Here is an 18,104-nt window from a genome sequence, read left to right as displayed (position 1 = left end):
TTTTGCAGATTTTCCTCTTTGGGTTTCCAGTTGTTCACTTCAAAGTCAAAAGTATCTTCACTTTTGTGAATAGCCGCATCGTCGTGAACTCGGAATTCGCCTATGAGCACGTCTGTAGAAGAATCCATACAGGCCGAACGTTATACATGGCCTATAACAAAAGTATGGGGGGAACTGATGCAGTGCTCGACATGATGAAGACGAGATAACGTTACTTGTAGAAATAATGAAAGGACAATGCACAGCAGACCTTACTCACTACACATTATGCACAAAAAATAAACTTGTATCGATTGGCCGATATGTTAATTATAGCGAAACAAAGTTTGGTCCCTTCCATCGACGCAGACTGTTGGATTCCTGCAGCATTCACCAGAAAGTCAAACAGTAATTAAAAGTGGAAAAACGGTATTTTGAGCATAACATAAATGTTCACAAACTTTCCGAACGGCGACACGAGCCAGCGATAGCACATAACATTAACTTCCCCCCAGCCAAAACAAAGTAAAAAATCATCTTTAATACGTCAAACTTCCTGACAGAAAAAAATATCGCCACCGGAACCCGCTTTTTGCTGCCGCCAACAAAACATGAAGAGTGTACTCCAAGCTAGGATCCACGTTGGCCCGATGCCTTGGCTCTTTGCGCTCCATATGTCGGTTGTAACATGGATTGTCCCAGGAGTATTTCTGATTACTGGAACTAAATTAGCGCCGTGCAATCTCGGGAACGCGCTGTTACTCGGTCTCTAGCCTCAAGAGCGCGCACAATGTTATTAGTGGGCGGGGCGTACCGGCTGTGACGTACTTTTGCTGTCTTCACATACTGCCGGAAAATCTGAATAAAATGTTGAGCATCTTTGACACCTGAGTTGCCCAGATGTGTCACATCAGGGGCTGGAGCATGAAAGCCATCTCAACAGCTGATGGTGAAAGAGACGTTGGCTCCACCCTGATGCCTCGATTTTGTAAAATAAAAACAAAATCGGGGGAAAAAACCTTTAGTCTTTTGCTACAATTTCGGACTAAAAGCACTTATTGATTATGTCAGAACTAAAACCAGATAATCTGAGGGGTACTTGAAGGCAGCCTGACTTACTTTGTGAACCTAGGACCTTTGAACTTCCAGTCTCAGTGATTAATGTTTCTGCCTGAGGCTTGGACTCTGATCATAGGATGGGAGCCATATGGGTTTTGGAGACATACTGTATATATATTGTTTTTGATTGAATTTGTGCTGAAATTCCATTTCATTCAAACAAATTACTATAACAAAACCCTCAACCATCAACCGTCTCCTGTGGGAATGAAAGCATTTATCTCTGAGCAGTGTACAATAACAATAAATACAATTGCAATAAGTCAACACCAGCATTTTTATTTTTTTCCAAAAGCATGTAAAAAACAAAAACAAAAACAAAATAAAAACTCAAAGAAAATGCACAAATATGATTGTGTGTGTTGTTGTAGAAAGAGGGCGCTTACATTTTAAAATTGCTGTACTTCCATAACACAACTGAGCTATGAGGGAAGGGAGGAGAGGAGAAAGACAGCAGACACAGCCCAACGCGTCCTTTTGCTGTAAGGCCACCTCAATCCACAGGTCAAGTCTGGAATATAATTTACATTTTTTAAAGAAGCGTACATTTAAAACTTCCCAATGACAACAGTGACACCCGCACTGAAAACCAAAATTAAAAAGTCCACATCAAGTTCAGCACAAAATGAAATGACTCACAGACTTAACAGATAAAAACGTCATTCACCTGAGCCTCTTGGCACCAGTGTAGAAAAATGTACCTTCTCTTTTCTGTTGCACTTAAAATACAAGTTGCAATTCACAGATTTTGCAGTTGTACCTTGGCGCACTGCGGACAGAGAATGACAAAGACAGTATGGACATGGTGCACTTTCTAAATACAACACTATTGGTTTCAAATGATTCTTGGAAGGAAGGAAAATATAAAATACATTGTCACAGAAGTAATTTACACTGTGGATATCAAGTGGGTAGATAAGAAAAACGGCTGCTGGTTGAATGAAGTCATCCTATGTTAAATAGTGGGACTCTGTAGAATAAGCAGTTCTGGTTTTCACAAGGCAAGATCAGGATAGTTTTTGTTAACGGGATCTGTGCACTCAGCAAATGTCTTGTTTGAAAAAGCAATAAGGTCAGCTATTAATTTCTAAGGCTTCTCTTTAAAAAAGTAGCAAATATCTTTCTCTTAAGTTTAGCTTTCTATTCTGCACAGCATGCTCAAATTCACAGTAAACCTTCAGTCACAAAAAGTATTTTGTGTCATTCAAGTGTCAGTCAAGTCAGTGGTATTTCGACATTTCCTAAAATGAAAATTTTAAAATGGCTTTAGACTCATTCTTTGTGAAGAACAAAAGACATGGAAATCTTGTCTGACTGGATTAATTTCTCTTAGGTGTTGCAATTAAATGAGATCAAAATTAAAAGTGACTGGAGTGCAGCGGCTGCACTACAGACTGAGGCAACTTAATTATTCAAAACTTTGAATAAAAGCTATAGAGACGTTCGAGGGTACAGTTGCTTTGTCTTCCTCTCAGTCTATAAACACACTTCCCCAGCAGGGGGGGCTCTGCACTAAGCGTTGTGTGCAGCAGCACAACAGGGGACCAAAGCTCTGACAAGCCATACCTCAACAACCTATGTTCAATTCAACTCAATAATAAGGAATAGGTCCTGGTGCTAAGAAGCATTCAGCTAATAAGACATGAGATAAGAACAGGAAGGCATTTAGTTAAAGGGGAAACGTGTCCATGCTTACTGGGGGAATCATACAAGAGTGATGGAAAAGGCGAAGCGATTTGATACCAAGTCTCTGTAACAACTGTCCGGCTTAAGGAACACACTCAAACACCGCACAGGGACAACAAATAAAATAAAAAAGCATCACAAGCCTGGAACGATGAAATGACACTTTTGTGGTTTCCTGCGAGCTTACGCTCTGTCCAGCAACATCCCCATCTGTGACTCTTGTGGGTCAGAAAGACATTTTTTCCAGCTCTAGCACATTTCATCTTGGAGTTAACGGATGTTAAAGACAGGACCTTGGTTTCCTTGTGATTATCAACATCTTGCCTGGTGATCATGCGTGTTCATATGTGCAAGACAAGAGTATAATATAGTGTGGCATGTTCACGAATCACAGACTACAGCTCTATGTACAGATAGTTATACACATGACAATCTTTAGAAACCCATTAACATTTCAACCATAAAAGCTCAGAGGATCAACTTATGCCATGACATCAATCAAATCCAGCAAACACACAGAGCAAGAAGTGCTTCTCAGAACTTTAAAAGTGATATGCTATGCATAAATGAAACGAGACACATTTAAATCATCCACAACACAGATTAATACAGTCATAAGATGATAAGGCTATTAAGACCCATTCATACCCATCCACATGCAAGGTTACAACCAAAGAAGTCACACAGGTCATTAAAAAATAACGATCCATGGGATGAAATGGAAAATAACAAATAAAACCAAAATGAAAAACAAAGAAAACAGAAGTGGTGATGAGGTGAGCTATTGCCCATGTGTGCGGTTATTTTACAGTACGTTGTACCCTGTTTGTTCCTCAAATATTTCAAACCTGACAAAATGACAGAGTTGCCTCTGACTGAAAAGTCAAAATACTGAGGACTATTATCTCAATTTGGGTTTGTGTTAAAATGAGTGAAGCTAACATAAAACATGATTTAAAAAATCCTTGGATAACATTGCAATTCAAACTCCTCTGAAAATTGACCTGAGTGTATGCTCTACTGCAAAAAGTGGATGCTCTGTAGCCCCTCTACTGATATGTCTGCCTGAGCATACAGTGTTACCTATGCAGAAAAGAAAGGCTGCAAATTCAGGGGGAGAAGGCGTTTGGTCACAATCAACAACCAATTCCAGGAAATTGGAAGATAAAATTAAGAAAATAAAGACATCAATAAACATCAAAACATATCCCAAAAAATAAATTTGAATTAACATGGGATCACGACTGGCCAGTCATTTCCTAGGTGTTTGTGCACGCGTGTGTATCTGTTTTGATGGTGTGGGAAAAAGCGAGTGAGCGCATGGGAGTTTTAAGAGCGCCCCTCCCCCCCCAAAAAAACTAAAATATGAGGCATGTGTTGATCATGATGTATAGGAGGTGTTAAGAGGAGGAGAGGAGAAGAGGCAGGGCAGTGATGGGACACAGGCAGACACGATTACACGTTCTCTGCCTCCTTGGAGGCCCAAAGCTCCTTGTGCTGTTTGCGTCCGAAGCCCTCGTCGTAGTTCCCTTTGCTTTTGAAGAGCTGCTGGAAATGGGGTTTGCAGTAAAATTCGCCCGAAAGAGCTGCGTAGGTGCCAAGGCTGCCGGGGAGAGAGAGAGGATTGAAGGGTCAGATCACAAACAAATGGAGTCAGGAAAGAGAAAGAAAGTGGACAGAAATACAGTGGAACAGAAAAGTCACCTGAGTTTGGTGTTGCAGTGCTTGCAGCAGAAGCAGGTGGAATGGAAGATCAGGTTGTTGGCAACCAATCGCTCCATGGGGTACACCGTCTTCTCACATGACGCACACACTTCCCTTTGAGTCTTAAAGCTGAAGGACTGAGCACATAAACATACTGTTTTACACCTTGCTTACAAACGGGCGGCGATCCAGGCCGAGATCCGTACAGAGATCAAAGCTATAGCATTTCACAAACGACTGACAAACACGGGAAGACTTTCTTGGCTCTTCATTGAGATCAAAGGCTGATGTAAACTAAGAGCGTGACATGAGGACAGGAATACAGCAATGTGAATTTGAAATGTAGTGAAAATGTAAACAAAGTGCAGCAAACGGCACATATTTACCTTAGATCGCTGGACAGGTTTCTCTTCAGTGGCGTTTCTGGTGTCCTGGAAAAGAAAAGGAAAAACCATTAGCTAACATTTACACACAATCATTTATTCAAATATACGCACAGACTCCACTAGATAGTGCAACTGAAAATAGTAATTGCAATCAACAGGATCAGTGTCTTATCTATCAGCTTACAAGCAATAGAAGCGCCTCACATAGATGGGAATATGAATATGAATATATATATATATATATATATATATATATATATCAGTGTTTCCCCCTAACATTTTTCAGGCCTGGAGGGCCTGAAAAACGTACCCCGGGGTACGTTTCGAAACATACCCCGACCGCAACGGTGGGCTGGGGGCCCTCGCTGGCGACGCTAAACTTTTAGCTAACCTGTTCGCACCTATGTTCGCAATGGCATCCCAAGTATCATCATAGTGTTATGGGATGCGATGTGAACAGTTGTATTATGGGATGTGCGTTTCCCAGGCAACAACACACGTTGACACGTTTTGGAACAGCGCTGCACGCTGGCACAATGCTCCTAAAAGCAAAATGGCTATTGTTCTGAATGATTTGGCATCTTCTATTACTGTCAACACCAGTATTGTTGTATTGTAATACTATGCCATAAAGGTCTATTGAAATGTATATATATATATATCTTTCTTTCTCCACTGTCCTTTTATTTCTTTCAGCAGTGCATCAATGTTGTCAATGTGATCTCTCCCCACCTCTTTCCATTCTCTCCATCTGTCTCTCTGCCCCCCTGAGAGAGGATCAGGTGCCTTCTGTCTAGTCATGTGAGATGAGCTGGGGGACGGTCAACATTACAGCACACTAGCAGCCTTCCACATCATAAACTCACTGGCTAATATGACTTGTTAGTGAGCCATGTGTACACTACAGGCCAACAAGTATGACATCCTCAAGTGAAATATTACTACGGTTGGCAGCGGTGGGCGCCGCCAGCTGAAAGCCTCTTTCATCTTTAATAATGGGTTCTTGGTGAATACTTTAATTTGATTTTCATTGATGAAATGAACAGTAGGCCAGACAGAAGGGGAAACCAGGTGGAGTGAGGGGGTTTGCTGAACAGATTCAATTAATTAGTTTGCAAGTTCATAACGCATGAACCATCTCTATCACTCATCTTGTCCATTGTCCTACTACAATCATGAGCCAACATAGTAGGGTTGGGCGGTAATAAGGCAATGCCTTATAAGGCAGGGTATTTGAAAATAGCAACGGTATCCTTTTCATTACCGCATAAGAAATTCTGCTGTGCAATGTGCGCAATGAACGCCTTAAGAGCCTTAAGAGTGTCATCTGTGTGGTTGAAGATGCTATGACAGTGACGACAGAACTTGTGAACAATGTGTAATTTGTCAAATAAATAACCTGTCAAAAAAGACTATTTAGAAGAGAGTCAAGCGCGAGTAAAGCGCAAGTCCCTCCAAGCCCTACAATGCGACTTTTTAACGTGACTTTAATCCGACTGTAATACCGTATACTGTAACATTTGGGTAAGGTTTAAAGGTATTAAAAAAAAGGATACCGCCCAACCCTACAACATAGGTTCACTCTATACTTCTCTGACCCGCCCCGTGACACAGGTCACCAAGTTCCCCTGCGGCCCACTGTAGACCAACACATGATGTCAGCACATAACTGCAGGTGGGTCAAACGTTCAAGAGGAGATGAAAGGAGTGGAGCAGATGAAAACCTCCCCAAGGCACCAATGAGGTCAGCAAGAAAGAGAAGCTCCCTGAGTCTCCAGCCAGGTGTCACACTGAGGAGGATGTGTTAACGGCTGAATCTGCCCTCTGGACTGTGGCGGTCTCTCCCTGGCAGCGACATGCATGACCACGTCTTGACTCTTTAAGCAGGGCTAACAGGTAATTAATTAGCAGACAGAGAGACACATTCACACGCGGACATAGAAACGGCCACTGAAAAGCCAGTGTGCAGGGAAGAAGGGCCGCCTCTGTTTAGGAAGGGGAAAAGTCCACTGCGGACTCTGCTAAAACCCTGTTATGTAAGGCAGTTGGCTGTAAGGCAGTTGGCTGGAGCTGGAGGAAGGGAGTGTGTGTGTGTGGGGGGGGGGGGGGGTATTTCTACCAGACTTGTAAAGAGATGGAGAACCCCACATCAGTAGTATCGCTTGACAGACCATCTCCGATGGTTTCGCCCTGTACCAGCGCAGGAGAGAGTCTGGCTCCTCTTACTCTCACTCTGGTATAGCGGGGGAAAATGTTTCCGTTATCTTTACACCGAAAGTACAAGCAGGCCTGCTTTATTGCACAATCCAAATCTTTGTTAAAACTTGCCATTGTAGGGGGCTAGGTTGCTAGCTAGCGTTGTTTCGCAGAGCGGATAGAGGGCTCTCCCTTCGCTCCGACTGAAATGGTCGGCTCGGCACCAATGGCAGAGCTTATCCGCAGCCTGCTTCCAGTGAGTCAAGACATCACAGACAACTGCTGATCTACACATTGGCAGCTCTGTAACGCTTTCATGGCACAACTGAATGGATCTACCATCAGTGATGGAAACTAACTACTAGTGGGAGAGGCTAGGCTAAGTGCACCCATCTCCCGCATTCAAAAATGTTGAGCTGTTAAGATCAGTTGAGATCAAAGCCCATGATTCAATTATGTTGCACTCAAGATTAATGCCACTGGGCCCTTTGTATGTCATGTCTGGATTCATCTAAGAGAGATTCCAGCAGCACTGTGTAATAAGCAAAGCATTAAACAGCATGGGCCCGGCCTATCTTACGCCCGGTGCAAGCCAAGGCGTTATCATTGCTAGTTTTTCTAGCACTCAAAATCTAAATTTTCTGAGCTAGAAACTAGCAATGATAATAGAATGCCTTGCACCGAGCATAAAATAGGGCCCCATGAATGTGTACTTCACATCGGCTTATGTGAATCTGATTTAACATCGGCTTATGTGAATCAGATTTTTTCCCATCGTTTCCATATTATAATTGTCAAAATGATTCTTGAGTTTTTGCCTTAACGCACTGATGTACAATTGAGCAAGAGGAAGAGTGAGGGTGTTGTCTGCATCCATGAGAAGAGGAAGCCATGCTTTTGAAATGATTATCTCGTTAGTGTGGCCATGCAGCTTCCTGTAGATGCAATCACCATCCCAAAGTGTCCCTGAACCTCCTCATCCCTGGGTCTCCTTCAGATCTGCTCCTATGCTAGCAGCAAGACCGCTCACACTTATCTCGCAGGCGGCATGCTACAATGCATACAACCACCACTTCCTGTACCGTAACAACCGCTGAGCCAACATGCCTTTCCCCAACTCAAAATTATTTACTGACTTTGTGAAAAACTCGAGAGGCAACATGTACATGTAAACTCCCCATATGTGTGTGGAAAAAGTCTGGCTCAGCAGGAGGCTATGAGGCCATGGAAATTAGGTCAATAAGAGCTTCGTCTTTGCATGTCAAATAAATGTAGCCAAAAAAGGCACTGCAGCAAATGTTGATCTGAGTGAGGGCACAGAATGACCATGTCCTTCTAGTAAAAACAAAGAAAAAACAGGATTAGTTACCATAACAGGGGTTGGCACGTATTCCCCATGAACACACACACAAAATCCTGGAAGACTCCAGAATAGCTTGTGCCATCGGTCTTCTTTTACCTTATTTGTACATGAGAATTTCACTATTGCCACGGAGGAGCTCAAATGTGGCAGGAAGTTGTGATGACACATCTGACTTCCTCTGTCTTGCAGACTCCCAGCGGAGACGGCCTAACTGACTTCCATCCAATGAATGACTACTAACATCGCTGGGGGTAAGTGTTTAGCTGCTGACTGGAATAACACAATTATGAGCCATGTCGAGACCAGACAAGTGACAAGACAAGAAAGGCAAGAGCACTCCTGATTGGCTAAAGAGAAGATGCATACAAGGATTGCGCAGATGAGGGGGGGGGGGGGGGGGGTCAAGGACATTATCTGTATGGAACAAGGTGTGTACACACAATGTGACGACGACGAAGAAGAAGGAGAAGAGAAGGGTGGAAAGGTAGAATTGACTGGAGCACACAAAATCACTGGCAAACCAATTTAATAAGGTACAAAAACTAACGTTTCGACGCGAGCAGCGCTTCTTCCAGTATTCAGAGCACCGACCTCCCTTTGTGGAGGGGCTGTAGCGCAAGAGATTCCTTCTACAAGAAGAAGGTTTTGCAATCGTGAAATTAACCACAGTTAACACTATGGTTCAACTGTGCTGCAATTTAACATGCCAACCAATGTATGTGAAGCTGGAGTGTCTTACCAAACAAAGAACACCTTCATACAAACAAGTGTGGAAATCAGTCTCTCTCTCTTGCAACAGAGGTTCAACTCTTACCCAACGCCATCAATCCCTCATGCCCAGTCTTGTCTTTTCATGTTAAGAACACCTGCATGCGCATGTGTGTGTGCATGCAGACTCGTGCACACACACACACACACACACACACACACACACACACACACACACACACTCGTGCATGCTAAACGTGCATGCTAAACGTGCAACCATCCAGCAGCGTTTTGCAGGACAGTGCCAGTTTCCTTTCCTCTGTGGGTTGCTTTGATTGCTAAAGGGTTGGAGTGCACAGATCAGGGCTTGACACTCATCTGCTGAGGATCCTCTCAAATCTCATTACTGTGACAAACCCCATTGCCTTCTCCACCAGAGCACAGAGCACCCATCTACCAGCAGAAGTCAGCCAGTGACCCCGGAGTCGACGCTTACGCGTTCAAATCGGGGAATGAAGTAACGCAGTGGGAATGCTAGGCCGTAGTTTAGAAAGCATGTGTGCATTATCAGCCTGCACCCTTAACATGAAGTGTGCGTGCATGCTAAGCCCAAGAGGTCACAGTGAAGTTTCACTCTTCAGACAAATAAAAGCTGTGGAAGTCAAAAGCAGGCGCCAAAACTACAAACCAGACCCCTCTCGTCAAAATCTCAACTGTTTACAAGAGATATCAGCTGACGTAAATCTCAAGTGTTTACAAGAGATATCAGCTGACGTAAATCGCACCCATTTAGAACGGTTACAACAACACAGGAATATTACGAGGGGAATGGTTCAATGTGTCCATGAAGAGTGCAAAGAGGAAGAAGTATCTTGTCTTTGTAGTGCTGCTGAACAGTTAACAACGAAAACGACCCCCTCCATTCGCCTGTGGGACAGACAGACAGACAGACAGACCGTTGAGAGCGCACTGTAGTACAGTCAGCCCTATAAGGAAAGAGATGTGTTATGTTAACAAACGTGTATGGTCATTAATTCAAGCAAGACTCCCACTCTCTCATCCCTTATTTTTAGAACTGTGCTCATTGTCTGATCACTTGACGCCGGGGGAGGGTCAAGCATGTCAAGCACCTCATCCTTCAAACACATCAAAACAGTGTTAATAAGCCCATTTATATGTACGTAATCTACGTATATACATACAGTGGAATGTTTCAAGTTGCAACATGACATGAGCATCAAGTTAAATATTTTGGCAGATAGCACCTTGGATTGTGCTCTCTGGTCTAGTCCTGCACAGGCAGCAGTCCCACAGTGAAAACAGCTGCTGCAGGGTAGAGACACGGCCTTGCCCCGACAGTTATCTCCCATCTCTCTCTGAACATGAAGAGACTGAGCAGGTTATGTGAAAAACATACCTGGGGAGGAAAACATGCACCGACACAATCTAATACGGCAAAGAAATGTTATGCAATAAACTCACAATAGAAAATGTCAATAGGGCTTTTCACTACTAGCTGGAGCTAAGTGATTCTTAGCCTGGGGCTAACAACAGCTCCCTTAGCCCCAGGCTAGAGAAAGCTTTCACACTTGCACAATCCTGGAACATTCCAAAGTGTGCTAACCCCAACGTTAGCTGGGCTAGCTGGCCCTGCTCTGGAGCAGGGTTAGCCCCGATTTTTCAGGGTTAACCCCAGCTTTTCTTCTAAACACGGGGTCCAGAGGCCATCTTAGCCCAGGGCTAAGAGAATGCAGTGTGCATCGTACAGCCCTGGGTTTAGGTTAACCTAGGATAACAAATGTGTGTGTGAAAAGGGGCTAAGTTACCCCAGGCTGAGAAAGGCATAAAGTGAGGGTTTGACACTCGACTGGGTAAAGAATAGCTGAAAATAGGACACTGGTCCTTCAGTCTGCAGATGAAGGCTCGTTCACCAGACTAGACTGCAGACTAATCACAATCATTGGTGATGTGTTGGGAGTGTTATGGTCCACCAAGCTACTGCTCTTCCCTTTTTCAACTTCCTCTCCTCAATGACAAAGGGACAAGGCCTTTTGTACAATGTATACTTTGTGTGCTATCACTTCCTGTCTGGGGAGGCTACTTGCTGGGAGGACGAAGATGAAACCTCACAAGATATCTTAAAGTAGGACAGCCAGCAGCAAAGAGTTTGATGCTTATTTTAATACAGCGCAATAGCACAAAGTCCTGGTTCAAGATGGGCCATGAGCCTGCACTGGGTGTGAAACAACTATCGAGATGATTAGTGAAATGCAAAGAAAGAAAACCATAAGTATAGGCAAGTTAATAAGAAAACCGGAAGGACTGACAAAATAGAGGGTTTGAAAGTAACATGAAGTTGACAAAGGAGAACTGCAGTCTTTGGATGATGGAAAAACTTCACTCACATTTTCACACAGACGTGGCGTTTCTGAAAAGCAAACTGCCAGGTCAGATGGTGAGCGTGAACTTTCACTTTCAATCTGCAGCACTCAGCCTTTTGCTCCCAGGACTCCAGTCTGCCCCTCACTGCAATATCTATACTGACAAGTGACAAGGCTGCACAATTAAAACCTGGGACTTCATATATGGGTCCACTCCCTGTCAAACTAAAATATAGTGCCGGATCATTTCCCTAGTGTTTAATTCACAAATCAAAGCAAAGTGAGTTTATGTTCCCCCTTGCAAGAATACATCGAAAATTTGATTGCATCTAATTTCTGTCCAGTGAGCCCAAAAATAATGGTCTCCAATAGAGCTGCAACAATTAGTTGATTAATTGATCGACAGAAAATTAATCGACAACTAGTATTTTCATAATTGATTAATGATTGAGACAAATTTTTTAAGACAACAATACTAAAATGATCTTCTTCCAGCTTCTTAAATATGAATGTTTTGTTTTCTGGTTTCTTTAGTCTTCTATGACAATAAACTGATGATCTTTGGGTTGTGGACTGTTGGTCAGGACAAAAGAAGACATTTGAGGTTGTCATAATATCTTGTAAGTGGCTTTGTATAAAAGCGTCTGCTAAATGCAATAAAGTAAAGTAAAGTAAAGTCATCTTGGGGTTTTGGGGAAAAAGAGATCAACATTTTTCACCATTTTGTGACATTTTATTCACCTTATTCAGAAGAGACTGTCTGGCTTGAGAGACTAACAGGAAGTGTAAATGCAATCAGAGGTTCCGATTGTATTTACAATTCCTGTGACTCATAGACCTAGTCTGACACATTATATAATGTGAGTTAAACTAGGTTTGACCAGGTGACTCATAAACCTAGTCTGACACATAATTAAACTAGGTTTGAGTCAGACTACCGGTAGTTTGAGCAGATAAAACAGTCGGTGTTTTGAACAGGAAGTCGCGATACAATGGGTCAAGTGGGCGGGGCTGCATAAGGTGATGCATAGACCAAGCGAGTTGAAGACTTGACTAATCGATTAGTCGAGAAAATAATCGACAGATTAATCGACAATTAAAATAATTGTCTGTTGCAGCCCTATTCTCCAAATCTACAATGCAATTGGATTTTTTTACTCTGTGAAGCCGATGTTGAAGAGGAATGTGTTTATGCTCTCTTCATAAAATTACAAAGAACAAACCAGTGATGGCCTGTCAAAGAATGTGCTGAAGACCCAGAACTTGCATTGACTTGAACATGCAGGAACGCAGCGAGAGAGAGGTGCCACTGATATCTTCTGACACCTGAAGGAACTCAAGTTCAACAGTCTTCAGCGCTACGACTGATCAGATGTTATCACAGACATGGGAGGAGAGGGAGCATTTCACAAGCAGAAGTCTGCTCAGGGATTGGAATTCAGGACAACATGCCCCATCCCGTCTAGGAGAGAGAAAAAATCACATGCAAATATATCTGCTCTGCTATTCCAGCCTATTTACATCAGACAATGAAGGTTCCTTGATTGCGGGTGAAGACACCTGCCATCTTTACCTCAGGTTCCACTGGAGGAACAAAGGAAAATTAAATTGACAATGAGCGTTGTAAACTTTATTCTGGGACTTCTTGAGAAGCCATGTCCAAGACTAATGTGGGTGGTTTGAGTTCTAGTAGGGAGACTTCCCACAGCAAAATACTCTTCAGACGTCTCTGCTGTTGACTGATGATGTTGAGACCTGTGGGAAAAGTCTCCCTGTGGTCTTTTCTAAATGGACAGCCAACATTTGATCAGTGCAGATACTGTAGCCACTAGCCAGAGAGAGGAAGCAGCAGGCAGGTATGCACAATATTATCGGCAATCATACCGGCAATCATATCGTTAGTCACTTAATAATATATGGGTATGCATGCAGTAACCCTGTATCGATATGCAGTACATCTATGATTTATGGGCTTTGCCAAATGTTTTGGAAACAAAGCAAGATATTGGTAGAAGAAATCCACAAATAACAAATAACAGCACTACAAAAATTTAAATGCAACACTTTGCTCAGATTCACTCACTTTTTTTTAATTCAAGGCTAAACACATTTTGGCATGGTGCCTTCATCAGAGCATCAAGTATCTTCTGTAGCTGAGCACCCACAGCCAAGGAGGGAATCAGAGGAAGCGCACCTGCTCTGCATGATGCATCTCAAAGAAAGATATTACTTGTTCAAATTCACAGTGTTTTAATGTGTTTTTCAAAAATTTGATTATCATAAACTCATTTTTATACAGATCATATCGACATGAGTAAATATTGGCTATCGGCTATAACAGCAATGTTAATATCTATCTATCTATCTATCTATGTTAATTTATATAAATTTTCCAAATCAGCGCATCCAAGGAAGCAATAATATATGAATAAACGGTCGTCGTCACAGTCCAAATATTGAGTGATTTTACAACAAGACAGAATGTTATATTTGACAGGCTCCTATTCCAGCCCACATTATACAAAAAGGCAGAGGAGTTTGGATTGTACTAACAGTCTGGATGAATCTGATACCGCCATGTGAATGAAGTCTCTTGTATTCCTCTACAGGAAACAAATTGACAATCATTAAATTATGCCGTCTTACAGAGAATGATTCATTGCTGGGCTGGTAGTGTATTTGAACCTCATGATCTGATCTTCAGCAGAGTTGCATTGCAGCATGTCAGAGAAATGACAACAGCCTTTTAAATGAGACAAATGAAAGTGAAAGGACAAAGTCACATGCCACGGCCTGAGTCAGAACGCTTAAATACAGGTTTACAAAGAACGCAAGAACAAAGCACACTCACAAATCATCTTCTTCCAGTCAACAGTTAATGCTTTTATAGGGTGAATTTGCGAGCGCTCGACAATATGTGTGGAACTGACAATTAGACAATTGTTCAATGACTGGAAAATAATGACCTCTTCTTCACACAGCTGACAGGCTGGCATAGATGTGAGGGTATGATACAGGATTTGTGTCCATTCAGCTGCGACAGTGGGTGCTGTGTTCACGAGGAACCAAGTCATCAACTTCCAGACAGTAAAGTTCATGTACAGCAAACCTTGATAAACTACATAAAGGAAACGAAAGAAGACACATTGGCAAATGTCACCAGCCCTTCCCCAAAAAGACTAACCACATCTCTTTGAAGCATGAATACATCTTGAGATGAAACAATCTAGTACATTTTTTCTGGTCTGAAATCTTTCTGTCTTGCCTTTCACACAACCAGCATGAAAACGTTTCACTCATCATCAATGCTGATCCTACAACCTCTATACCAGGGGTTTTCAAAGTCTGATACTGTGGGCCTCCCCACAGACAAAGCAACTACTGCATCCCTGAATTATCTCTTTAACAAAATCACACACATTTAGGCTATTCTACTGTGTGATCTCATTTTCACTTCTATTCACTGAGCCTCCCCTGAAACTGCTTGTAGCCCCCGTGACGAGGCCCGCCTCCCACTAGAAAACCCCTCCCATTAGAAAACCCCTGCTCTATACAGTAAAACAACATGGGGAATGCGGAAAGGAGGGGGCAGTCATGCAGGTAGTGGAAACCAGTCATCTGTACATTTTTGTCTGCAACTCTGTGGCCTGGACCTGCTGGCGACCTATTTATTATTGCTGCACACATCTGACTATGAGGAAGCATCTCCTCCCCAACATATGGTGCTTCTGACGACCGCAACAAATCGGGTTTTTGTGCCATTAATGATCATTGTTTGACAGGAGAACATATGGCCACACAAAATAAATGCTATACGTCCTCACTGCAGCATTGTCTGGATCCCTATGTTTTGTATGTATGCTTTTTTGGGGCGTGTAAGTCAGTCAAGTTGTAGTAGCTGAGCCTCTCAAATCCGATAGAGTATTGACAAAAATCAGCCTAGAGACCAGGGTGTCAATCTGTGCTGTCAACGCTGGGCTGAAATTACAGACACGCAGCACAGTGACAGATCCATGAAAATGACCATACAACTTACTTAAGCCTTGTCACCATATGCCAGGGCTATGATTATACAGGCTGCTGTAGATGTGGTGTCTTGCATGGATAAAAAAGTGGTTTGAGCAGACCGCAGAGAGGTTAGTAAACTGCTTAACATCACAAACACGGGGGAAGAAGCGGGTCTAAAAAGCGAAACGCATGCTTTCTTTCCCCCCCCCAGTGTAGAGTTATAGCCTAATGCCGCTGTCATTCACCCAGAGGTTTAATCCAGTCATTCATTCACTCACTATTACACTGGCAAACTCAGCAGTGGTGTCAGCGAGTTCACAGCAGCGAACACAGGCAGCAGCGATGCACACAACATTTACAACAGGCTGCTGGTTCCCAAAGTGTGGCCCGCAGGCACATGAGGGGATTCCAGGTGGTCCGCAGCAAAAGGAGGTATAGTTTAATTTTATTATGATTTCATTTTAAATTAGGAGAAAGAGAGATTGACATAGGAATGTCTGTTTTTATAGGGATTTCACAGCATCATTTTATCAAAGGATTACACAGTACTGTAAACCACGAGTAGTTCTGTTCTAAATCATATCAGCAACTAAAATCTCAGATTGAGGGTGGGTGCCTCAGTATAGAATCTTATCAAATGGGGTCTGTGGCCGTCCTTATGCATGTTTAGCTAGGGGCCAGGAGGGGAACACATCTGGGAATCCCTGCTATAATAGGCTACTTCCCTAGCTGTTGTATGGACCTGCTTTGCCACAGACCTTTATGTAACACTGTCTGCAGACCACAGCAGGCTGTAGCGTTACACCAGGACAATCACATTTCTCAGCCAACAACCACATTCAACTGTGATGGTTGGCAACTGCAACGTTACTCAGCCAAGGGAATCCAACACAATAAATCACGCCACGACTATAACAGCAATAATCAATTGACAAATCTGTTGAGAGGGTGAAACAGACAAGGGGATGGTTTTTCTTTTCTTTCGCGGGATTGGAGCTATTACAATTGGGCGGATAAATCTTGCATCCAAGTTATGAGGCAGATTAAATCACCTTGTTTCATTAGCAAGGAAGCTAACTAATAGAGATTAAAACCAGGGGGCGCGCTGCTAGCAAGCATTTCGATGAACGTGTCGGCGGCGTTTAAATGCTCTTAACATAAAAAACAAAAAACGTATTTCATTCTACTTTGCCTGAACACTGCCATTTACAGCTAATATTAATACCGTGGCTAAAAGAGCCTCCTGGCGAGCTAACCTAGCTGTTAGCGAGTGGACCGACATCACCGACATCACCTCACCTCATCACAAAAAGCAGAGAGAGGAGAGGAGAGGAGAGGAGAGGAGAGGAGAGGGAGGGGAGGCTGCAGGAACAAACGAGGAAAAACACACTCACCATCTGTGCTTCTTGTCCGGGATCAACTGAATGCCAACGCGGGGTTCGTTCACTCAATGCGTGGAGAGGCGGATATTTGCTCTCTCTCATTCGTTTCCCCCGTGGCTTTTCTGCGATGCTTTGTTGTAGAGGAGCTGCTTGCCACAGTGCCACCGGCTTGGCTCTATCTCTCTGCCTCCTCTGGTCTCGTCTCTGTTTTTTTCAACAGCCCGTTTTTCCTCAGCAGGATGTTGCACGCTATTGGTTCTTCTCGTCTTCTGACGCGTTCACTCGCTGTCGGAAATATCGTAATTATGACTGGAACGCTCCTGTACAACCACCAGTCTATTGAACAACGTACTGAACGTAGTGTTGAGTGTCTGTCTATTTTCCGTTTTATTTCACTTTTAGTTGTCATGCCTCTAGGAATAGAAGCGTATGAGGAGCACTTGAACGCAGCATCTCCCCCACCTCTCTCCTCCAAATACCAAGGTTTTCATTTTATTCAAGGCAAGGCCAACAAATTATTCTGCGCCATTCCATTATTAGAGAGCTACTGCATTGAAGAGTGAATACAACATATATTATTTGTTTTTGTAATTTAAAATTTCATAAAGACAATCAGGACAATGCAGGTCCGGCTCCAGACCCAAGTTACAGAGGGGGCCCCCCAAGCTAGGGTAGCTTGGGGGGCCCCCTCTGTAACTTGGGCAGCGTGTGTCACAGGCGAGTCTCTGCTGCCTGTCTGTGCTGCCTGGCGCCCGCTCGTCGGGCGAGTCTGGATCGGGCTCGTTCGTTTGTTGTGAGCTGGGATGAAGCTGCGTGCGATTCTGGGCTTTCTGCTGTGTGTTTCAAAGTGTGTTGCACCCAGAGTCTATTTTTGGAATCTCCCACCGTTGTGCGCCAGCTCCCAGCGCGAAAGCGTTTTCGCCAAACCATTTTCATCAGAATGGTTTCCTCACGCTTTTTCCTGCTGTTTTTGCTCGGCTTTCTCTCGTCTGGAGAGCACTGTCGCCACTTAGTGGGTCGGTAAAATAGGTTATGTGTTTCCCATACATAAAGGAATTTGTGGCGGGCCGCCACAATAATATTTGGACCGCCACAATAAGATGTTGACCAAAAAAAAAAAAAAAATTTTTTTTTTTTTTTTTTTTTTTTTACAGTGCACCTGAACGCAACATGCAAGATATCCGCTGAATAA

At 43.2% G+C, this 18,104-nt stretch overlaps 1 protein-coding gene across 2 annotated transcripts; it reads right to left on the bottom strand.

Annotated features, from left to right (window-relative positions):
* Window positions 1–1,361: 1,361 nt before the first annotated feature.
* Window positions 1,362–17,109, bottom strand: limd2 (LIM domain containing 2). Of its 2 annotated transcripts, none has more exons than XM_083649552.1 (4): window positions 16,925–17,109; window positions 4,875–4,919; window positions 4,489–4,625; window positions 1,362–4,387 (listed from the first exon to the last, which is right to left on the bottom strand). In XM_083649552.1, exons 1-4 carry the CDS (start codon window positions 17,012–17,014, stop codon window positions 4,240–4,242), a joined length of 420 nt encoding a protein of 139 aa, XP_083505678.1. In that variant the 5' UTR covers window positions 17,015–17,109; the 3' UTR covers window positions 1,362–4,239. The 2 variants fall into 2 exon arrangements, with proteins under 2 accessions (XP_083505678.1, XP_083505677.1); XM_083649551.1 differs by lacking the exon at window positions 16,925–17,109 and adding an exon at window positions 10,407–10,535.
* Window positions 17,110–18,104: the final 995 nt, after the last annotated feature.

This window comes from Poromitra crassiceps (assembly GCF_964638095.1).
Source record: "Poromitra crassiceps genome assembly, chromosome: 13".
Taxonomy (NCBI): Eukaryota; Metazoa; Chordata; class Actinopteri; order Beryciformes; family Melamphaidae; genus Poromitra; species Poromitra crassiceps.
Note: the sequence above shows the minus strand (reverse complement) of the source record. Positions and strands in the feature narration are given on the sequence as shown.

Bases quoted from the DNA above. Each gene is read 5' to 3' on its own strand.
- limd2 (XM_083649551.1), bottom strand. From the start codon at position 10,511: ATGGGAGATAACTGTCGGGGCAAGGCCGTGTCTCTACCCTGCAGCAGC. The intron at 4,920-10,406 runs GTGCTATCTGCC...TTTCTTTTCCAG, and splicing joins ACCAGAGAGCACAATCCAAG to GACACCAGAAACGCCACTGA. The intron at 4,626-4,874 runs GTAAATATGTGC...TTATGTGCTCAG, and splicing joins AACCTGTCCAGCGATCTAAG to TCCTTCAGCTTTAAGACTCA.